Here is a 24,901-nt window from a genome sequence, read left to right as displayed (position 1 = left end):
ATCTTCCTAAGGGCCCCTGCTTTAGTTCTAGGTCTTGATTTATATACATTCATATTTCTGTACCAGGAATGTGGGTTATCCAATGGTTGATAGTCCTTAAATCTATAATCTGGTTTGGGGATGGTGTTTTGAATGTTTTCTGTTTGTTGGTAGATACCTTCCCTGCCTTTGTCTGCTTCAAGAAGCTGTGACTGAATGAGTTCTATGCATTTAGGGATGGTTTTTCTATCTCCAAGGGAAAATGAAGCCATAATATTATTTTATAATGGTAAATATGCTTTCAGCTGTCTTCCACTTGGGGTAAACCCATCGAGACTGAAGGATAGACTATCAGACAAACAATCAATGTGTCATTAGATACAGGATTTGAGTATATTTTAGCTGAAGTAAGATTCAGGGAATTATTTTTCCCCAATTCATAATATGAGTTATAAAAACAGAACCTGTGAATTTATTTATACTTTACTCCATTATAAAATATAGTGACACTTAACTATAAGAAAAAGGCTCCTATGTCAGTAACTTAAAAAGAAAACTATGCCTGTTCTGTCTCAGGTAATGAGGGCCCTGTGAAAACAAATGTAACTGTCCTGAATCCTTTCCCAACTAGAATTTATCTAAACAAGGAATTTCTTATCCCAGATTTTTCAAATCTTCATTGTGCTTTTTTAGCACAGTACTAGGTACACTGTAAGGACTTAATGAATCTGAGTTGATACAACTGAATATGTTTTTCAATCTTCTATTTCAGTGTGGGGCTGAGGAATGATCTAAATTGTCTTAACAAAAAAAGATACAAAACTTTAAGACATTAGACTTGTTTTTAATTTTCTTAAAATTTCTTTTGTTATCCATCAAAGTTTTATCAATTATATCAAAATTATCCCAAATTTGTGTAGGTATTAAAATTCTTCCAGTTTAGAGAAGTTGGAGTCAGGAAGTACACTGGTTTACATGAAAAGCTGAGTCAGTGCTGAAGCAAATTGTCTCCTTCTCCATGCTTTTCTGGAGTGCTAGTTGTGACTTCTGTGTCATGTGTGCTGAGTTTTCATTGTACATATGCAGATTGTAGAAAAAGGAAGTAGGCAGAAGAGTCCTGCATAAATGCAATTTCACCTAAAGCTTCCTCTCAATGCTTTCCGTTTGTAATTGTTATTGAGGGTCTGATGTTTTGTGGTTTATTTAATAGAAAAAAGCATTGTAATGAGTCCTACTCATAAAGCCAGCTCAATTATCTATATACATGAATAGTGTGTTAACCTTTTAAAAACAACTTCCTTTTATGGACCATCTCTAAATTTACCAAAGTATTCATTCAGAGTTTCAGCAATTTGTCAACTCTTTGCTAATCTTCTTTTATCTTAATTGTAATCACTTCTCTCAACATCTTCCCCCCCCCAAATTGAAACCTTTTGAAACAAGTCACAGACATCATTGAGTAGATTATTTCAATATTTTGTAAAATGTAAAAATGCTTTTTAAAAATCATGACCACAACTTTATCATCACATATAAAATATTAATAAATTTGTAATATTTGGTATATGCATATATGGTAATTTATACTTCTGTAAATTTTAAATGGCGAATAGGATGTTTGTTTTGAAAAATTACTGTGTGTGTGTTTAAAATAATTGTGGAAGAGAACATGGAAGCATCTCTGATGTATTTTTCTCTATGCAGAAGAAAGCTGTGGTGATCCGACACCTGTACAATGAAGATGGTGCTAACATTCCTGAAGATACAGAAACAGATGTTAACAAAGCATTTGATGTTTGTGACTTAAAGGCTGCTGAAATAATTCCTGAATTACAGGTTTCTGACATTAACTGTGAGCAACAAGTAAGAATTTGGGGCTTCTTGAACAGATGCCAGTATTTCTTGCTTTGATGTACATGATTATTTAAGCATCTAACCTTTGTAACATTTCTAGTCTTTTAAACTATTGATCATGACCTGTTACCATTATTTAAGAATCACTAAGTCTTACTGAATATAATTAAAAAGATATTATTTGCTCCTCATGTTTAGGGTACTAGGAGAGATGATGCAGAGATGAATAAGACATAGGACTTCTTCAAGCTTCACAATCTAGTGAGAGACATAGACTGCTTTGTAGGGAAGGTTCTTTCCCACCTCTTCCCTGTATTGATGAATGGAGGAAAATGGTGCACTGCAGCCCTTTCGTTTTCCTTCTGGGGCCCTGCTGTCCTTGTGCCCTCTCCCTCTCTCTGTGAATATCATTTCTGTTACTTTGTGGTCACAGACCCTGTTATAGTGTCTGGTCATTACTGCTTTTGTTAAAACTCCTTTTTCTGTCTTTTATGCCTTGTGACTTACATCTTGGTATACAGTTGCCATTTAAAAGCCACCAGATATCCATTAGGCTTATTTCCTGTTTATAGCAAAGGGAACAATCTCAGTGTACTTTCATTTCTTGGTCATTTCCTCTTAGCTTTCCTAATTATAAGAAGCGAGTTAGTTACAGTTTTATTTTCCTAACTGATACTGTTCTATCATTTTAGGATATAAAACTCAATCCTGAGGTTACTGCATTACAGTCTGTGCTTGCTGAATGCCAAGAAAAGCTTAAGAAACTGACTTGCATAGAAAGTAGATTAGAATCTTTGGAAGAAAAAATGAAAGGGAAGGTGATGGTGAATGAAAAAACCTGGGCCAATCTTCTGAGTCGTGTCACTCTTCTCGAAACAGAAATGCTTTTATCTAAAAAGGTATTTTCTTTCCTTTGCTTCTATAGAGTATCTCAGATATAATAAAGTACTTCTATTCATTATTATGTGTATATTCTTTGGGATGCTAAATAAGAGCCTGTTCTGGGTCTTGGGAAGTGTTTAGTTGAAATGAAGTCCTAGTTGGACACAGCCCGTTTAGTGGTGCCTGTTGGGACTATTGCTTTTTCCTTCATCCAGTAAGATAATCTGATGAACTTGTATCAATTTCTGGTCCTAGTCTATCTTTCCTTCTTAAAAAGTAGATTAAAGGTTTCTATCTCCTTCCACATTTGAAAGATTATTTTTTATATAGAGAGATGTTTATGTTTTGCTTGTAAATAAAATAAAAGTTTCTAAGCATTTTTATGTCATCTATATATGTTATGCAGTAAGAATATAAATTGAGAACATATCTTTTCATTTTATTCTAAATACTAAAGTGTGTTATTTCAGAATGATGAATGTATAGAGTTTAATGAAATGAGTGAAGACTATGTTTCCAGTAGTGACATGGACAGCCTCAATCCAGGTGAGCTCTTGGTGTGTTGGAATTGGTGATATGATTAGGAGATTTCACAAAAATGTTTTTATAGTATTTGATTATTTTAATCCCTGAAACCTTATTTTTTTTAGAAATTGCAAAACTCCTAAGAAGAAAGAAAATAGTTACTGAACTTATAGATAAGTCAAGAGTTGCTAGAAAAGCCAACTTACATATAGTAGTGGAATAAATTCCAATCTATAAAATTGCAAACGTTTAGAGGCGTTTTACTCTTTTATTTATAAAGCAAAATGCTTTAATAAATGGACCTCCGTAATTTCTCATTTAAACTTAAGTAATAACTTTCACCAGGAATGGCTTCCCTGGTGGCTCAGATGATAAAGAATCTGCCTGCAAAGCAGGAGACCTGGGTTTAATCCCTAGGTCAGAAGATCCCCTGGAGAAGGGCATGGCAACCCACTGTAGTATTCTTGCCTGGAAGACCCCATGGACAGAGGAGCTTGGCAGCTATAGTCCATGGGGTTACAAAGAGTTGGATGTGACTGAGTGCCTAATACATACTAACTTTCACATATGTGAATAATCTATATAAAAGAAAAAAAAAACACATTTGTCAGTAACCTGTAATGTGTTACAAACCTCTTATATTTCAGCAGTTCACCAATGATGATAGAATGTGAAGACCTAAAATTAGGGCAGATCTCCATGTCCCTTAACTTCTTTGGCTACTGGCATTTCCATTGTGACTGAACAGCAGGGATAAGATTTCTAAGCTGCTTTTCGGTGATGGCTTTTTTTTTTTTTTATTCTTACACTTTTTGAAAAGACAAAGACTAAATTTTGTCTCATGTTATAATCATATTTGCAGAAGAGATATTTTTCTAACTGAGAATTCATAATGAAGCTATAGTAATAAAAATTTAATTCTCAAAACAATACAAGTGCTTTATTATCTATATTTTACAGATGAGGAAGAGAGGTTAAATATTTAACTGCCAAAAGCCACATAGCTACTGAATGATGGGACATGTTTGAATTGAGGCAAATTAGCTTTGACATTTTCTTTTCAGCACTGCATACTTAGTGTACATACCAGTTTCAATGCACAGACAACAATTTCAATGTTTAGGTTATTAGGTACAATTATTAAAGATGCTATTTCTGGCATTAAATTTATTACAGACTACAAGTTTCAGATTTGGTAAAAGTTGACTTTTTTCTCTTTATCATTCATTACTCAACAAATTTCTAAGCTCAGTTCCAAGACCCTTGAGAGCAAGAACTTTATCTTATGGTCTGTCCAGCATAATGTCTGTATTTCTGTCCCCAGTAAATATTTATGGTAGAAATTAAGTTTTCATGCATTGCAAGAATACTGAATGCCTGCTATTTGCAAACATTGTCTTTGCCAAGTTCGATATTGCCTGTTTGGGCTTAAACTTTTTAAATAACGTATTGCAGCACATACTATTAACCCCTTAGTTAAACACATAACTGAGTTTAAGACCTGCGCTGGGACTCTGAGTGATGAGCAGACAGACCACTGTCTGACATGAATTATAGATTAGGAATGAGGTGAATACTTGTCTCAAAAAATTTTTAGTCTGACCCTGGTCAATTAAGAGTCAAATTTATGAAGCTTATACATTATATCTAACCTATACATGCTACCTGGAAGAAGAGGGTTTGACTTCCTTTTGATGCTGAGAGCAGCAGTTTACCAATCTGATCTTAGAATTATGTTGGGTTGGGGGTGGTTTCCCTGAAGTTCATGCTGGTGAGTGAGTAGAGGAGTGGAGCCAATAGGCAAGAGGCTGTGGCTTGGTGAGAGACTAAAAAGTCCTCATGTGGTAATACTCTGTCCCACAATACAAAGATTGTCTGTGTAGGCTTATGGTAAACTGTGTAAAATAGTTTAAATGGGTACCTGATTTTTTTTTTTTTTTGGCCTTGTTTTTGCAAATGTACTATAACTAAAAATGCAGGGCTTATGGAATTGATTGGACAGAGACTTGTCTTTTCTATGATGTTCCGCAATTGATTCAGTTGTAGGAAAGACTTGCCATCATTTTGCTGAATGAATAATATCAGGATACTGGAAAAGGAAAGTTATTCAGTTATATAGAGAAGTAAATCTGAACCCTGAATTTTAAGCAATTTTTTCCATACATATCAACTCAGGGTAAAATGTTTCTTGATTTTTAGGAAGTATATACAGTCAGTTTAAGAAAAGAATATTCATGGGTCAGTAGCCTATATTTAAAAATACATTTACCTGTATATTCAGTTGATTGCTATCGTGATAAAGATAATATTACTTTTCTTGATTTTTATTGGCCAATTTTTAACATCTAGATCTTCATGTGCAGGTCATTATCCTAAAAGAATATTAAGGACTCATCTAGACCTATACCAGTAGCTATTTTATATTGAGATGTTTATATACATAAACATATACATAAAATTTTAGATATTTGACTCCCCCGTGAAAGGAAAAGGTAACCTAAAAATTAATTTCTCCACAGATAGAAAAAGCAAAGAGGAAAGGCATGCAAATATTCCTTTGTCCTCTGGTTATAGTACGGTGTCATCAGATTCAACTCCCAGAACCTCAACTGTTCATTACTGTGGTTTGAAAGAGTTCTCAGAGGTAAGAAGAATCTGGCAACCACTTACATGATTTCCTTTGTAATGTCAGAAAAAGTAAGCATTAGATTTAGTTATAGATGCCATTGGCAAGAAAAATAGTGAAACTATTTTAAGATATTTTAAACTATTTAAGATATATTTAGGACTATTAAGATAAATCTTAATCTCATAAAAATTCTTTGTGATAAATAAACAGTACTTAATGCAGTGTTTTAGAGTGTGTTTTATATGTTCATGGTCCATCTTGGATTATGGTTTACTTTGAGAAATTGTCTAAATTTGTTGCTTTTTAAATTAAAGGAAACAATGCAGAAAATGGAAAGGATGAAAAAAATGTAAGTAACCAAAAAAGGGCAACAGAGATTCATTTCTCTATAGGGAATTGTGTTGGATTACAGTATATAAAGAATGTACATGTGTGTTTCAGACCTTGAAGGTCTCTCAATCAGGTGTGGAATTTCCTTCAAGACTCTAGTGAATAATAAATCTATCTACAGTTATGTGTTTGTGAGATGAGTCACTGTTTTTGTTTCTAACAAGTGATGTAAAACATTGTTAATGAAATTAATTGCAGATTATAGAGTGCAGTGATATTTTTGGTTGATATTAATAATTAGTCCAGAAATTATCTATTTTTGATAACTACTTTATCAAACTATTAAATTATGTATGTAGATGAATGGTTTGGGGACATACAAGTATTGGTAAAGTGTTGCTAATATCTTTTTCAGAAAGTTGTTGGTATGATAATACTGAATATGATACTTTCATCTAATACAAATATAAGTTATGTGTATTTTTTAAAGAGAAGTTGAAATAAAATATGAAATGAAATTGTGTAAGATTATCATGCAGCCTACTACTTTAAAAGACTATAATTTTTTTTTTTTAATTTGAAATGTGCTGAAATAACTTATGTTCCACGATTTAAAGACTTAAATTGACTCTAGTTGTTTTACCTTCCCTTCTGGCCACAGTATACTTATTAACAGTACTTGTACCTATAAATAGGCACTGAAGTTTATTTAAGGCTCAAAAGCATAATTTCAGTAACCTAAATCCTACACCTTACTATGGATTAGTTATTTACTTAATATATTATTTATTTATTATATTTCAGGTTTGAAGAAACTGCAGAGTTACTGAAATGTCAAAAACACTAATTATAGAATTGTCTGCATGAACTTCTCTAGGACTTTGGCTACTGTACATGTTGTATATTTTAAAGAGTTCTCTATGCAATTTTAATACACTGGAATGTTCTTATTAGAGTTTGAATTCCATTTGGTATATTCACTTTTTGGTTCCATATTGAATAAATACTTAAATATTTTTGCGCTTTGATTATACTGCTTTACTGTTTTGCTATTCTTATGACAGCTAAGGTGCCAGTACACTTCTTTTAAAGTGTGAAGTCATTCCAGCACTGTATTTTTGTGTCAACATTTGTTGGCAGTGTGCTAAATAATATGTTTTTTAAAGTACAGGCTTGAGGACCATGGTTTATATCCTGTTGGAAACGCTTCGCCTGGGACTTGCATGTCATCCCCAGGAGGCTCTCATATATACCATCTTGCCATCTGTACTGACGAATATGTTGTAATGAAAAGTTGAAAATACTCATTGAAATTTAAATAAAACAAAAATACAACTGTTTCATGCGCAGTCAAAAGGCAGCAACACATTTTCAATTAATGTTGAGGAAGTCATGGCATGATTCTCCTTTTGTGTTTGGAAGCAAGTTGGACAGTTGTGAAAATGTGTTGGGTGTTTTAGTACTCTATTCTGTAACACATTTTAAGACTAGCAGCTCAGACTCAGATGGTGGCCATTCTGTATTACAAGATACACAGTGAGTATTTTTGTTTGTTTGTTTTTTTAAATGATGGGAAGTTATGTTCTTTTTGAGAGAGAAAAAAATCTTAGATGAACTTAAATTAGAGAAAAGTGGAATTCATTTTAAATAACTAGATGAATGATTTTATTTACTCATATATTTGTATAATGTAAGTCAATATTTGCCACATGTGAAACATTAATAGTAATTTAAAATTCTAAGTATAAGTAACCTAAAAATACTTTTATTATTCTAATACAGGAACATGTGTAGTCATCATACTTTTAAATTATGAACTTTTGAGTTAGCATACAACTTTGAGTTTAGTAGTTTCAGTAAATATTTCTAGAATTAATGAATCCATTTAGCTTTATTTTTTCAATTGCACAAAGTTATAAGCCAAGAGATTATGAAAAACCACTTTATCAATGAAACTTCTAAAAATTTAGTATCTGTAGGCATGGAATTGTAGCACCACCTTGTGGTTTATATGCTGGTATTTTACCTTTTATTAAGATATGTGGTTTCCTGTGAAACATAGGATCTTATTTTCCCTTTGAAAAATCGAATTCCAGTTTTAAAAAGAAATGTTTTGGAATCTTCTTTTTTGCACAAAAGAGAAGCTATCTTCTTTTCTCATGGTCTTTTTTTTTCCCCCCTCTCCTTTATGTAGTATACATATATACCAGTTGTTGTTGTTTAGTCTTTTAAGTTGTGTCCACTCTGCGACCTCATGGACTGTAGTTCGCCAGGCTCCTCTGTCCATGGAATTCCCAGGCAAGAATATTATAGTGGGTTGCCATTTCCTTCTCTAGGGGATATTCCTGACCCAGGGATAGAACACGCACCTCCTGCATTAGCAGGCATATTCTTTACCACTGAGCCACCAGGAAAGCCCTGAATACCAATGAAAAGAATTTAAACATTTTAAATTTCCTGATATACATTATGTGTGCTAAATATAAATTTCTACTGAAAATATAATAAAAGATGTCATATTATCTAGTGGAATTTGGAATCCAAATTTTTTCATACTTTTATCTAACAAGCTTACACAGGAATTAATGAAAACAACCCATAAGAACACCATGTGTTTATACTTACAAAGAATCTTACTACTTTGATGATGTAATTTTTTGGGGAAAAGAAAGCAAATTTGACTTCATTGAAGTTACTGAAGAGAGAGCAATTATTTATTCTTCTTCTAACTCTCCTGGAAGTAGTAGAAAACTTTTTCCTCTTAGGTAATTTGGTGAGTAGCTTGAACCATAAACCAGTCATTTGAAGTTCTTAAGAAAGTAAGGAAGGGAACTCCTGGTGAGATTATTTGGAACTACATAATTAAACCCGCAGTTAACTAGAATTTTCACGAACTCCATCCCCTTAATTCTCCCCTAAGTGGGATGAAAGGTATTTATTATACTGCCCACAAAGGCATCAGCAGCTGGTGTGGCCCTACCTATACTGTGCTCTGAATACATCTAGATAGAGATCAGATAGAAACACTGAGAATTCATAAGGTGAAATAAGAAGTAATGGCAATTCTATGAAAATTGTAGGCATAACTCAGGACTATTAAGTTGGAAAAAATGGCTCTACATTTGTTTGTTTGTCTCACTCTAACACTTTGTAATGTCATATTTTAACATGTAATACATTCCCTGAAAAATAAAACTTCAAGACTTTGGAGGCTGCATTTCATGCTACTCATTCCTCCAGCTTTACATCGTTGACAGGCACTTGGGGAGGCATTAAAGTGTAAATGAACCTTGTCAGTTTTACAAACTACAACACTTTTTGAGATCCAATAACATTATAGGTTTAATTTTTACTTTTTAACAATTCCCAAGTTCATCTAGTGTAAATGTCAGGTTTCTTACCCTACTCACTTAAAGAGTGATAAAAGGCAGCAGTAGTGATACAGAGAACATGCAGATTTATTGGGGTGGGAGGGGATCTTTTCAAAATCCATACTCATTTGATTATGGTTTTTATATCTAATACTTGTAGGAATGGGACTGTACAGTATGTATGTCTTATTTGTCTCTGAAGTTCACAAATCACAAAAAATATTTGATTTTAAAAAATTTTAATATGAAATATTCAACTCAACATTTTAAAATTAAGAATAGAGCACTTGGGTTTCCCTGATGGCTCTGGTAAAGAATCCACCTGCCATTGCAGGAGACATGGCTTCGATCCCTGATCTGGGAAGATCCCGCGTGCTGTGGAGCAAATAAAGCCTGTACACCACAGCTGCTGAGCCTGTTCTCTAGAGCCTGGCAGCCACAGCTACTGAAATCACATGCCTTAACTACTGAAGTCTGAGCCCCTAGAGCCTCTCCTCTGCAGTAAGCCACTACAGTGAGAAGCTGTCATGCCACAACTAGAGAGTAGCCCCTGCCTGCTTACCTCAACTAGAGAAAAGCCCACGGCAGCAACAAAGACCCAGTAGAGCCCCCCAAAAAGCATTTATTCAGTAAGTTTCCCAAATGCATAAATTATTTGAATTATATATTATGGATGGGTATTAAGATAAAGGAGGACATCATAATTACTGATTTCTGAATCTGACATCTTAATTTCAATTTAACATCAGTCATTTAGATGTTATGTCATATTGCTCTATCTGGTAATGTATTTAAGTGTGAAAAATAATATGTAGCATGAATTTATAAGTTGATAATTTTTAACATAATTTCCCATACTTAAAGCATTAATATTTCTGAGCCTTATTGCAGTAAGTTTCTCCCAATAAAAAAGGTGAGCAATTTTTAGAAACTACCATATTTTTAAAAGCTTGCACAAAACTATCTAGGTCTAATTTAAAGCACTAGAAGCCGGAGAATTTTTACCAAAAAAAAAAAAAAGTGAGATTTCTGCTTGCAGCAACATGACAGACAAGATATTAAAAGAATTTTTTAAACTCCTGCAAGAAACCATCAGACATTCTGGAGGAAATGCACTAAATATTTATCACAAGAAATCGAAAGAAATTCTTAAGGACCTAAAGAAGAGGAAGCAAAAATCCAGAGGGCTTGCAGCTGACTTGGGGTAGTTTGTTGACAGTAGGACCCTAAGGCCTTCAGGGTTTTTCCTTGTTTTCTCATCAGCCTGATTGTGGAATAATTTACATATAATAAAACTTCCTTGATGGTCCAGTGGTTGAGAATCCAGCTGCCAATGCAGGGGACAAGAGTTCCATTCCTGGTCCAGAAGTTCAGGGCAGCTAAGTCGGAGTACCACAACTACTGAAGCTCATGCTCTGGAGTCCATGCTCTGCAATAAGAGAAGCTGCCACAATGAAAAGCCCATGCATTGAAACTAGAGAAAGCCTGTGCACAGCAAAGAAGACCCAGCACAGCCAAAAATAAGTTTAAAAAATTTAATTACATACAAATGTTTTAAATTAATTCACCAGTTAACAGAATTCAGTGAGTTTTTACGTTCATGTAATTACCTCTCTAATCAAGATCTAGAACATGCCCCTCTGTACCCAGTCCTCCACCTCCACCCTTTTCTTGACAACCACTGGTTTGCATTCAGGCATTTTAATGTTGCCATTTCTAAAATTTCACATAAATGTAATCATACAGTATTTTCCTTTTGTGGTTCACTCACGTTGTATTAGTTCTTTCCCGTATATCATTGAGCCATATTTCACTGTGTGGAAATACCACAGTTTCTAGATGACTTATCAGTTGATGGACATTGGGTTATTTCTGGTTTGGGAATGTTACGAAGAAAGCTGCTGTGGACATTAGGATGCAAGTCTATTTAAAAATACACTTTTGCTTCTCTTGGGTAAATACCTAGCAATGGAATGGCTGGGTCATGTGATAGGTTATGTTTAACTTTTATGAGAAACTGCTACACTGTTTTCCAAAGTGGCTGTGCCCTGTTACTTTTCCCGCCAGCAGTCTGAGAGTTCCACTTGCTCTACATCCTCACCAACACTTGGTTTTGTCAGTCTCTTGGTGGGTGTGTGACCCCAGCTGGTCACTTTTCAAAGTGCAACCCTCACATGGCCCCACTTGGCCTGCAACATTCTTCTCCCACAGGTGGTGAGCACACTTAACTTAGAAACTGTTGAGAGATCTCACCTGTCCTGAGAGCAGGCATCTCCATCACCCTAAGGTAGGATGCTCTTCCTCACCAGTGATTAGTAAACAGGAGGTGACAGTGTGGTACCTCATGGTGTTTTTTTTTTTTTTAACAGTTTTATTTACTTATTTGGTTTTGGCTGTATTGGACTTTCATTGCCGTTCCGGCTTTTCTCTAGTTGTGGTGAGTGAGAGCTACTCTCTAGTTGCGGTGCGCAGGCTTCTCATTGTGGTGGTTTATCTTGTTGCGGAGCATGGGCTATAGGGCAAGTGAGCTTAGTAGCTGCGGCTCCCAGGCTCTAGAGCACAGGCTCAATAGCTGTGGCGCACGGGCTTGGTTGCTCCATGGCATGTGGGATCTTCCCAGATCAGGGATTGAACCTGTCTCTTGAATTGGCAGGCAGATTCTCTAGCACTAAGCCACCAGGGAAGTCCCTCTCATGGTGGTTTTAGCGTGCATTTCTGTGAGATGTTGAGTATCATGTCTTTATTTGCTCTCTGTGTATATTCTTTCGTGAAAGTTTCTTCAACTCTTTTCCCTATTTTTTTATATTGGGTGGTTTGTCTTCCTACTGAGTTGTAAGAGTCCCTTGTTGAATACCTGTTTTGCAAAGATTTTTCTCCTACTCTCTGACTTCTCAAATTCATTTCCCTTAACTAGGTACTTTTAAAGAGCAGAAGTTTTAAATTTTAATGACATCCAGTTGATCAGTTTATTAGTTGTTGAAACAGAAATGTTGAAATCTCCAATTATAACTGTAGTTGAAGGCTGCAAAAAATTCTCATTTCTTTCAGTTCTGTCCTGTATTTTGAATCTGTTGTTACATAGATTCATAAACACTTTGGATTGTTATTTCCTCATGATAAATTTATTCTTTTATTGCTATGAAATGGCCCTCTTTATCTTGAGTAGTATTCTCTCATCTGAAAATCTACTTTGTCTGATTTAATATATCCACTCCAATTTTATTTTAGAAAGTATTATTATGGTATTACTCCCCATCTTTTTACTTTTAATGTATCTGCATCTGTATTTGGTGGGTTTCCTGAAGAGAATATATATGTTGTCCTTGCTCTTTCATGCAATCTATAAATCTCTGGAGTGGTTAGATCATTTACATTTAACTTGATTATGGACATGGTTAGGTTTAAATCTACCACCTTATTTGTTTTCTTTTTTCCCATTTGTTTTTAGTTCTTAATCTCTTTTTATGCATTATTTTGCATTAATTGAGTATTTTTTAATATTTCCATTTTATCTCTTGACTTATTAATTATATTTTATATTTATAAAATGTGTGTAGTTGCTACAGGTTTGCAGTATACATCTTTAACTTACCACAGGCTACCTTCAAGTAATATTATACCACTTCAAGTATAATATATGAACATTATAACTACATGTCCATTCACCCCTCAAGCCTTTTTTGTTTTGCATTTTACTTCTACATGTTTTAATTCCACAAAACATTGTCATTATTTTGGCTTTAAACATTTATTTATTTTTTAATGAGGTTTCCTATAAGGTATTTGAAATTATTACAAAACTATTGTAATTATAACAGTAACTATGATTGCTAAGCAGTTATGGTATTGCAAGGCAGAAAAATAGGCTATTGCAATGAGCAGAGTACAGAGCTTCCTACCAGACTCTACGTAGAATAAAGATTATGACAAACTGCATTACTGACTAGTGGGCAAAGGATGGACTATTCAGTGAATACAGGCTTCCTTGGTGGCTCAGTGGTAAATAATCTGCCTGCTGATGCAGGAGACGGGTTCGATCTCTTGGTTGGGAAGATCCTCTGGAGAAGGAAATGGCAACCCACTCCAGTATTCTTGCTTGGAGAGTCCCATGCACAGAGAAGCCTGGAAGGCTACAGTCCATGGGGTTGCAGAGTCATACATGACTGAGCATGTGTTACACATTCAGTGAGTAGTTTTAGGAAGGCCTGGCTGTCAAGGGGTGGAGGAGATTAAATTAGAGCCTCATTTTATACCATTCAATCATTTAAAGGTAGATTAAGGACATAAATATGGAAATAGAAATGAAAGTGAGGTCTATGAGCAGCAGCACCAGCATCACTTGTGAACTAATCTGCATTTAAAAATATGCATATGAATGTTAAGGAAGCACTGGAAAAGATGATCTTTGTGGAAATAGTTCTTAACTCAAATTGCACAGGTCATAAAAGAAAATATAAACTTGACATATGGGAGTTGAATTACTGACTAGAAAGATGGTGGCTTCTTGGAGGGTTGGTGGTTCATGCTGAAGGTAGCCCTCCCTGCAAATGTGTCAGCTGGAAGGTACTTGCTGAGCACCCCCAGCATCCTACACCTGCACAAATGGCTTGGCTTAAACTAGCCAAAACAGGAAACGATGTGATGGGTAAAGGGAACCATAGACATGGCAGAGCCCAGAAATCTCACTGAGAAGGAGGAAGCAGCTCTGCAGGCATTCCAATCTGGAAGGGAATGGGAATCGGGCACTGGGACTCAGGCCAGTGTGGGCAGCCATAGTGTGCACGCAGGAGAGGTGGTTGGGGCTCATGACTGCCCCGCTATCCCATCTCCACCCCCTGCCATCCCACAGGATGTCTGCCCACAAAGCCCAGGTGTGTATACTGAGGGGCAACTGTCTGGACCTGTCTGTGGAAATGCTGTCAATGTTAAAGGGCTTTAACAGCTCCGAAACCAACACCCTTTGTGCCTCTCAAGGTGATATAGATGTTCATATGGACAAAACACAGGATGAGTTCAAAGAGGCATGAGTTAGTGCTGGTGGCTCTGACTTGACTGTCAAGCCCAGGCTCCATCTCCAGAGGGCTTGTTCAGCTGCTTCGTACCAACTGGAGATGCACCTGCAACCTGGAGCGCCCCCTTCCATCTCAATGGCAAGAGACCTAACTGCGGGTCATGGAGAATGGCCAGATCATTGCACATCTGTATTTTCTACTTTCTCCTTCTCCACCTCACCCAGTCTGTGAGTCCTGATCTTCCCCAACAGAGTGTGCGAAGACAGTGGTTCTAGCACTCACATTTCTTCTTTGATGTCACATAAAATGTCCACAGTGGAGCCGATTGAGATTGCAGAGGTGAGCTGGCCACACAGATGCCATGGGTGCAAGTCACTCTGGAGCAGCACTGGCTGAAGCCCTCAGTTTGCACACACCTGGGAGCCAAACTACAGGAGTGACCATGCTGGAGAAGGAGGGCCATCCTCTGAGACCAAGGCCACTATGCAGGCATATTTCCCCATCATTTCCTTCCTGATAGCGGTGGTGGAGGAAGCCACCACCAGGGCCCTTAGGGCAAATAGCTCAACCTCTCAGCTTGGTTTCTTCTCCTGTGAAGAGAAGTTTGCCCTAGGGTACTGGTTCTCTAACTGGGCACTGTGGAACTCATGGAGGTTCCAGAAGTTCCTGGAGGACTTTGGTAGGAAGCACAGAAACCCTGAGTGGAGCCCCAGGAACTCTGAGCACTCGTCCCCCATGACTTCCAGCTGATGCCTTCCTCTCCGTTTGTCAATTTTATTCTTATTGACTTATTACCATGTGATTTTACCACTGAAATAAAAATTTGAGAATCACTTAAAAATATTTCAATCTATCAAAAGAAGATGTGAGATGACAAAGCAGAATTTTTTTTCAGTAGGAATAACCAACAAGTTAGTATTCAGCATGTAAAAAGAACATCCCTAAATAAATACTCCAATAGAATACAAAAGATGAGTTACTGAGAAAAGACATCCTGAATGAGCAATATACAAAAAAAAAAAAAATACAATGTGCAAAATTGTGCAATTTTAAAGTCAATTGTGCAAAATTACTAAGTTTTATTAAGATGGTCAACAAAGTCTTAAATAACTCTGATTGGAGTGTAGTCAGTACAATGACTTTGCAGATAGTTTGGCAAAAAGCTTGTAAGATGTGCATGTCCTAAGAAGTAGCAATGCCACAGCACAGCATACACCTTAGATACATTCCCTCGTAAGTATTGACAGAATTTATAAGGATATTCATAGTATTTATAGTAGCATTTTATCAAATTGCCAATGAAAATAGTCACCACTGGTGACAACTGAGGCTGAAGAGGTAGAATCTTGTATGTTATCCTAAGGAGCTTTACCTTGTGAAACAATGGGAAGCCATGAGGAGTAGAATATTGTTTTAGGAAGATGGCCCTGGTGGTGTTGGAGGGGGAACAAGAAGAGGACAAAGCTGGAGGCTGGGGGACTAGTTAGAGAATGCTTAAAGTGTCCAGGAGAGAAATGAGGCTGAAGGTAAAGAGCATTGGAGATGAAGGGACAGAAAAGAGAAATACTGACTGGATAAGGAAGAAAGGGTGTTTCTGCCTTGGATGGGTTATAGTCACCCAAGAGCACTGACAGCAGTCTCATGGAGTCACTTCAAAGAGCCCTATCTCCAAATGGGTCCAACAGGATAAATAACATCCAACAGATAATTTCAGATAAATATTTGGATTTGTTGGCTGGGCTCCTTTATACTGGTTGATATCAATTTAATATAATGTCCACCTCAAACAATGATTTAGTTGCTTCATAATAGCAATCAGTTTTCTGGCAGTAGTGTTACAAAGTTCTCCTAAAAGACTCAACTACAGCCCTTTTTCTTAGGATTGCTTAAAGATGGTCTCTGCTATGTCCTCAGACTGGCCCTGCTTCCTTCTCGGACTGGCCCTGTTTCCTCTGTTCTCCCACGGATTCATCAACTGGGGCCTATCTTCAAGTCAAAAACAGATGACATTGTTCATTTTGATTTTGGAATTAAAGACCATAGAATTGGTTGAGGTTTTTGTTGTTGTTTGTTGTCTTTTCATTTTGTTTGTTTACTCTGAAAAGTGAAGAAGTGTAATTATTAATGTGGAATAATCTACTTAATGTTGATGGGGATCGTAGACACATTAGCTGCCTGCTCTCATGCTTAGCTTTCTTTGGGGGATTTATCCAAATTTCCTGGTGGGTAACAATCCTTTCCCTTTCTGAGCCACGTTGCTGTTGTTTACTCACAAAGTCATGTTTGACTCTTGCGACCCCATGGACTGTAACTCGCCAGGCTCCTCTATCCATGGGGTCTTCCAAGCAAGAATACTGTAGTGGGTTGCCATTGCCTCCTCCAGGGAATATTCCTGACCTGCATCTCTTGTGTCTCCTGCACTAACAAGGTATTCTTTACCACAGAACCACCAGGGAACCCCTAAGACAACTATAAGCCTCAAGCAAAATGACTTCAGGTATAAGCCCACTTGCCTTATAACTCATTCTACTGATTCCCAGATGCTGATTGACAGATGAGCAGCCCACCCAAATGTAGGCAAAGAGCTTGGTCTTCTGGGGAAGATGAGTTTCCTTCCCTTGCCTCCATAACCACCAGAAAAGACCCTTAACTCTGTACAGTGTGACGTGAGGGTGTAGCTCTGGAGTTGATATACTTGTTTGTGCCTGAGTGAAAAGCCGCCATGTGGAACCCACAGAGGAAGGTATGTGGTCACAGCATTTAAGATGCTGAAGGAAGCTTCTTGCAAAGACAGGTCTCCTTGTGGATTTTCACTGCCATGAAACAGTACACTGCTATTATTAAGAGACCTTATGGGTATAATGATGTATCCAGAAAATTATGTGTAACTTTTGGGAAAAATCAACCTTATTTCTTTAATTATTTTCTCATGACAAGAACTATTTGATATATATGATTTCTTAACCCTAATACTTAGACACATGTTAAAGATATAAGTATACAACTCAAGCAAATTAGCTTCAACATAGAAGGTATCAGTTGTTCTTAACTTTTCAGGTCCAAACCATCATTTAACAACAATAACAAAATTAAGATGGCTTCTAAAATCTGAAGTTGATGTAGAAAAATTTATAGTGAGCCTTTAATGTTTAAGATTAGGATGTAAAGAATTATTACAAATATGTTGTTGTTTAGTCACTAAACCATGTCTCTTTTGCAGCCCCGTGAACTGTAACCTGCCTGGCTCCTCTGTCCATAGGATTTCCCAGGCAAGAATACTGGAGTGGGTTGCCATTTTCTTCTCCAGGGGAATCTTCCCGATCCAGGGATTGAATCTGTGTCTCCTCGATTTCAGGCAGATTCTTTACCACTGAGTCACTGGGGAAACCCTGTGACAACTATACTTTCCCATTTTATCAGGAAAGTGAATCAGGAGGAGTAGGAAAATACACAGGAAAGCACTTTGCTCAAACACACAAAAAATTAAATTTTAAAAAGAGCTGGTCATAAGAATGTTCAGATAAGTCGCTACCTCTTCCCCTCTTAGTCCAGTTTTAGTTTATTTTAAGTTGTAAAAGCTAAAGTTAAAGGAGACATGTGTTTTTAAATTGTTTTCAGTGTATCTTCAAAGTTATAAAGTAGTCAGTGTTAAAATATATCTGGTAGTTTAACAATAACATTTTGCTTCCAGGATAATGTTCTCACACTTTATAGCTTTAAGAATGTACTGTACTCATGGGAAAATGAAGGCTGTTATAAGAAACTGAAGGGAAAAGTTCAAAAGGTAGTCCATGACTTTTTGCCTTTTTTTTTTTTTTTTAGGTTTAGAGAAAGGATAAGACTGTTTGGATTATGTTGTTCTCTGACTTAGTAAAAAAATGCTAATGAATATATGTTAACCTTCAGGTTATCAACATTCTTGCTCAAGATAGATTTATAGTAAAAATAGACTACTGAACTGTCTTGTTAAATTTTAAAAGATGAGTTTGGATGAGTTACAAATAACATCCTCTACCCTGAGGTCAAAAAGAATATGCAAACTCAAATTTTTTAGATAAGAATACTTATTATAGTTTCAACTTTCATGCTTCTTATTAAAATGACTATGTAAGAAATACAATCTTTTATGGTTTTATTTTACTATATAGCACTCTCTGTTTTTAACATTTTCAAAGTACCACGTTCGTTTTATTCTCATTTTGAAAATTTTTAAAAGTACAAAGAGCACCTTAAACTTTGTTAATATTTTGGTGTTATCTTTTTTTATAGTTCTATGTGCACATTCATATGACTTGTGTGACTTGTGCACATTCATGTGACTTCATTTTTTATTAAAAATGGAGATTATATTTCAGATATAATTTTAATTTTTTCATGGGACTAGTGATCATTTTCCATGTCATTATGTTTCTGGATGCAAAATATGGATGTTTCACACTATTCTGTCCTAAAAGTTTAACAATCATTTGGCCTTCTTCAATGTGCTGGACATGATCCCATAATCTTTTAAATAATTTCTCTATTGTGCATTTTACTGGTTTATAAAGTTCCTAAATAGAAAAAGTGCTCATGATAAGCCTTCCTACATGTAAATTTTTGATGGTATATATTATTTCCTTGGGATAAGTTTTTAAGATATGCAATGATTAAGGTAATTGGTGTCTTATTTCTGACTTTATGTCTACAAAAGTTATATCTTCTACAGGAGTTTTTAAGTATACACTTGCCATAATTGAATATATTCACTTTGTAGATCTCTACTAATTAGTATCAATACCTATATTATTATACTATTATATTATGATGTCCTTGTATTTACTATTTTTTTTATAGATTAAGACAATTGCTGAGGCTTCTTATCCCTACAGCTCTTCACCCAAGCCCCACTCCCCAGAGGAAAAAATCTTGACCATTTTAAGTCTATCTCTGGTGTTTTAACTGTATTTGTAAATAATCTGGTTAGTTTTTGCTCATTTGGTCTACTTTTGACCTTATCTCTAGACCACCTATTATGGAATAAGAAGAACTAGCACTCTGAGTGCTATGTACCCATCCTGCTAATCTGTTTATACACTATTTTAATCTCTTGTGTTGTGTTTTCTGTTTCCTAGAACCTTCCCACTTGGAGTGTCCCATCCTCTTGTTCCCACCCTGGCCGGCTGCATTCTAGGCCTCCTCCATCCAACTCGTCCTGGACTCTCCCGGGTCCCTCTCCCGGGTTGCCTCTTCATTTCTGGGACCCCATGTCTCCCTTCCCTTGCTGCACTCGGATGTTTTAGGGGAGCTCCTCTGCTAAACCCAGAGCCCCTTCTTCAGTAGCAAGTCTCTCAATAGGTGGACCTTCACCCTCCGCTTTTCCTTCCTGCAGCATGACCCTTGTCCATCTGATTTCCATTTTCCACCAGCTCGTGAAAACCCCTGCTGATGGCCCCTCACCCATATTCCTCATGTGGGTTTATAACTTACCTATACCTCTGTCGTGGTAAATGGAGTGGAGGGCCCCACGGGCAGGGAAATACATGCTTTCTTCAAATAGAAAACGTGCTTCATTCACTCAAATATTTTCATTGACTTTACCACACAAAAATAAAAAATTAGGGCAAGATTACTAGAAAAATATTCAGATATGACAAAGCACCCATCCTTACTTTCCTCCCATCCTCAATTAAGTCCACACAAAGGTAAAGGACTGTGTAACCAGAGTAGTAAAAGGGACAAACATGGGCTGAAGAGGTAGGAATTAAAATGTAGTTCAACAGTGAAAACTAGGAAAAAGCTGAGCAGGGCAAATAGGATAGTTCTGTAGGGTTGGTAAGGATTCCCAGGTGGCCAGTGGTAAAGAACCCGCCTGCCAATGCAGGAGATGGAGGTTCAACCCCTGGGTTGAGAAGATCCCCTGGAGGAGGAAATGGCAACCCACTCCAGTATTCTTGCCTGGGAAATCCCATGGACAGAGGAGCCTGGTAGCTACAGTCCATGGGGTCACAAAGAGTCGGACAAGACTGAGCTACTGAGTACACATGTAGGGTTGGTAGTGTTCACAGAAGCTAGGGCAACAGGGAGAAGACAGATTGAGTCCTTGTATCTAAGATTGCTCCTCCTGGGTTGATAATATATTCTAAGCTGCACCATGGCACTCATTTCTGTGGAGTAGGAGAAAGCAGTGGCAAAGGAAAGAAGGGAAATATAATGGGGATAGCATTTGCTTAGCCTGAGAGCCCGCAGCATTGGCAGTGCTAGATCCATTCTATTAATTGCATCACTCACATCTTGTAAACACATTGCCTTAGACCGCATGTAATAGGCCTTGGCTCCATTCAGCCCATTTATTGACTCCTCAAATGCCTAACGTATAATTTTTTTTTCACATCATTCTCATCAAATAAAATTCACTTTCATTTTTATGACCATATTTAAAACAGAGAATATCTTCCCAAGTGGTCTTGGGTCTCAAAGTGGCAGAGATTTTATGTGCTGCACGTTTGAACTGCCAAAGATCTCCGGCGATGTATGCATTAACCACAACTACTTAAAGTTCTGGTTCAGATGTTTGCTCAAAGCATAGGGCTACCACCAGAAAGGGTCTCAGCCTAAAAAGAAAATTACTCCAGTTATGCAGATCCATAAATTCCGGCTCAAGCAATGTATTTTGGGGGTAATAAACACAATTTTGTTCCTAATTGGGGAGAAATAATACTTACGCTTGAACCTGTCGCCTTCCTGGAATTGAAGTCTATCCCACATGGAGACATTCCTCTGTAATGAACACTTTTGCTAGTAAAACCAGTCCACAAGGATATCCAGCCAACACTTCTTGCAGAGGGCAGAGTTCTCTGGAATTTACTGAAAATGGAAAATTGATTACATTGGACACAGAGGACATTTATATTTATACAAACACTTTAGACAAGGCTTTTAAAAGCCAGAAATCACTTTTAGCAAGATTTCAGAAAAGTGTGGTAGTCTTTTTTATTTTTAATAGGTGTTAGAAGGGTTATTATATTGATATTGACAGCAATTAGGTGATTAATTGAAGAATTTGACTTGAAAGGATGAATTGCTCCAACATTGGTTTGTAATTTTTCTTTACTATATGCAGTTCAATTTTGTGGTTTGGCAAATGACCAACAGCCATTCATCTAGTACACATACCTTTCTACAGCTGGATTTTCAAATATGATTATAAAGTTCATATGACAGAAGTGTCCTGAAAATAAATATGTCAGCAGGCTTTGCTTTATTTTATGCATTTATTCTGGATTTAACATAACTTGATACAAACACAGACGACGTTCTAAGACATTTTGCCAGACCTGTTCAAGTACAGCATCGTTTGAGATGGTGGAAGGTGATTTAGAAACACCTGGGTTGAGTATTTCTATCCATGCCTTAAATCCTAAAAGCCTTGCAGTTTTTATAGTCCTTTCGGGGAAAGACAGGAACTACATTAACACTTGTTAGTATAACAGTTAATGCACTTCTGAGAAAGACTTTGTAAAAATTTTGAAAATTATGCAAAAAAAATTAAAGGGAAGATTTAAAAAGAATTAGTGTTTGATCAGCCTCTATTGTGGCTTTCCTGGTGGCTCAGTCAGTAAAGAATACACCTGCAATGCAGGAGACTGCCTGCAATGCTGGAGACTGCCTGCAATGCAGGAGACCAGGGTTCTATCCCTAAGTTAGGAAAATCCCCTGGAGAAGGAAATGGCAACCCATTCGAATATCCTTCCCAGGGAAATCCCATGGACAGAGGAGCCTGGTGGGCTGCAGTCCCTAGGGTCACAAAGAGTCAGACATGACTGGAGCTCCTTAGCGTGCGTGCATAAGCTGATAGATTAATAGGGAGAAGAGACATAAAGTTTCTTCCTCTCTTAAGCAACAACATATTTGCATTAAACAGCCATCTTCTGAAGTGCCTCCACTTTCCTTGTCAGGAAGAGTAATTTTCAGCCAGTGTTATAGAAGGGCTACACCATAGCTCATAATGACATTTTTTCTCAAAGTGGGAAGTTTCATAGGCTATAACATTAGTCACATGAAGTGCCAGACTTTTGAAAAAGCTCCTTCCCCCACAAGATAAAGATTATGATAATAGCAATAGCTCTTATTGTGGCTAAGGTAGTTGAGTACTCTGACTGGGCAGAGAGGTTTACATGTACGAGCTCATCTAAATTTCCCAAGAATACTCCAATTAAAAAGAAAAAAATATAACTCCAAAGAATAATGACTAATAAGGACCTACTGTACAGCACAGGGCATTCTAGCCAATACTCTGCAACTCTGTTCCTTATATGGGAATAGAATCTAGAATATAAAAATAGAATATAGGGATATATGTGTATATATAACTGACTCACTTTGCTGTACCGCAGAAACCAACACAATATTATAAAATCAACTATACTCCAATAAAAAAGTTAGTTAAAAAAATCTCCCAACAGTCCTATTAGGTAGATTCTTATGCTCACCAATCTCACTGTGAGGTATCTCTATCAATTATGTGATTAACAAACCACCTCCAAAATTATCGGCTTATACTATCAACTCCAAATGTGATTCTGTAGATGGTGAACTGGACAGGGCTTCACTGCCCAGTTCTTGATCTTAAGTTGGTCTAGGTGATCTGGCAGAGACATGAACTTGTGATCACAAGTGAGTTTGAAGCTTCCTGGTCTAGAAAGGCCTTAGCTGAGACATCAGGGCTCTTCTTTAACCTGTTAACCCAGGTTTGTTCATGGAACCCCTTGAGTTCCAAAAAGTGCAGAGTGGAAGCTTCAAGACCTCCTGGGGCCCAGGCTGGGAACTAGCTTAGCCTTATTTCTAGAGCTTTCTGTTGTGCAAGTCACAAGGCCTGCCAGGTTCCAGAGTTTGGGGGAAAGACCTCACTTCTTGGAGGGAGCTTGCATTGGACTTGTACCACTGAGTCAGTGAGGTGTGGTGACTGACGGAAGATCACACAGTTAATAAGTAACTCGACTTTCATACACTGCAGGGTCTGGGTGGGGGTTTGTACAACCAAGTTGGAAAACAATTTGGCACTTTTTGAATTGTGTATCTTCTTGTTATTAAATTGTAAGTGTTCTTTCTATATCCTGGTTACCAGTTTTTCCTCTGACGTGTGTCAGGAATTTTTTTTTTCCTGTTTTTGGCTTTCCTTTATTTTCTTAGTGGTGTTTTTTTTTTAAAACAAACAAATGCTTTTCATTTTAATGAAGTTTGGTTTACCAATTATTTTCTTTCCATGTTTTGTGCCTTTGGTATTCTGTTTAAGAATGAATGAGTGAATGACAAGTGTAACCCTAGAGTCTGAGGGTATAACTTGAAGTGGTCCAAGAGTTTTATTTAAAAATGAATTTTGAATTCTACCTAATACAATAATCTTACTTGCCTTCACATAAAAACAGTGCCTTAGATAAAAGAGAGTTTATCTAATGCTTCAGGATAAAAAAGCCACATTTTCTCTGGGCACAGAACTGCTCACCTTCAGAACATAAAAACTTTAGGTTGAGAATCAGAGACCTGAATGGCCACTTGCCTCAGAAACTAACAACATTATTATTCATAATTAGTTCTAGTATAAATAAAAGTAATGTTACAATTAAAAGGGAAAATTGCCAAGTATATTTATACATATGCACACAGATACACACACATATACAGTGAACTCTGCATTAACCTTTTCTCATTGACTATATTATTAGCTTTCCATATAGATTCAACTGTTCAACTGCTTATATATATATCAGCTACTAAAAATCCTTCCTGAATGAATAGCAGATGAACAACTGAATATAAATGAAAACAGATGCTTCAAAGAAGAGGATCCAGAATTGTCATCAACTCTTCACAGTCACTACATGTTTTCCCTAACAAGCTCATATGCCCACAGCACATTGCCAAACCTTACTGACTTCTTCCAGCGTTTCTGTATGAAATTATGATTGTGACCTCATAGCACTCAGGACTGTTGGCTAAAGAGCAAGCCTCCACAGGATGCTCTCTTTTTCCAAAGAAGCTCTTACCCCCTGGAGGGTGGGGAAGGGAGGTGCACACACATATTGGAGGATGTCCCTCACGTAAACCCTGCCGTCTGACCTCAGAATCTCCAAAGTTTGACTTCTTTCAAATCTGACAATCTGGAAGTGCTCCAGATCTAGAGACACAAGGCAAGCAGAAGAGGAAAGCCATTGACCCTGTATTTGGCATCCACATTCTTGTGACTTTCAAGTATATATTTTCAAAGTTAACCTATCGAAATGTCATTATCCTTCTGAATATACACGTGTATTTTCACAGTACATACATTCATGATGTAAAAG

At 36.8% G+C, this 24,901-nt stretch overlaps 1 protein-coding gene across 15 annotated transcripts in view; it reads left to right on the top strand.

Annotated features, from left to right (window-relative positions):
* Positions 1-23,668, top strand: part of CEP44 (centrosomal protein 44) — a 36,993-nt gene extending 13,325 nt beyond the window's left edge. For 6 of the 15 annotated variants that reach the window (XM_070480676.1, XM_070480678.1, XM_070480671.1 and 3 more), the window contains 7 exons: positions 1,684-1,842; positions 2,526-2,732; positions 3,186-3,261; positions 5,760-5,884; positions 6,184-6,218; positions 17,803-17,851; positions 19,694-23,668. In XM_070480676.1, the coding sequence (XP_070336777.1) occupies positions 1,684-1,842; positions 2,526-2,732; positions 3,186-3,261; positions 5,760-5,884; positions 6,184-6,218; positions 17,803-17,851; positions 19,694-19,861 (819 nt within the window). In that variant the 3' untranslated portion in view covers positions 19,862-23,668. Of the gene's footprint in view, positions 1-1,683; positions 1,843-2,525; positions 2,733-3,185; positions 3,262-5,759; positions 5,885-6,183; positions 6,219-7,003; positions 7,540-17,122; positions 17,770-17,802; positions 17,852-19,693 lie in introns of those variants that run through there. The other 9 variants (XR_011492859.1, XM_070480677.1, XM_020884838.2 and 6 more) reach the window with 9 other exon arrangements.
* The last annotated feature ends 1,233 nt before the right edge of the window (positions 23,669-24,901 follow it).

This window comes from Odocoileus virginianus, chromosome 18 (assembly GCF_023699985.2).
Source record: "Odocoileus virginianus isolate 20LAN1187 ecotype Illinois chromosome 18, Ovbor_1.2, whole genome shotgun sequence".
Classification (NCBI taxonomy): Eukaryota; Metazoa; Chordata; class Mammalia; order Artiodactyla; family Cervidae; genus Odocoileus; species Odocoileus virginianus.
The sequence above is the reverse complement of the archived record's forward strand: the minus strand, read 5'-3'. Positions and strand labels throughout refer to the sequence as shown.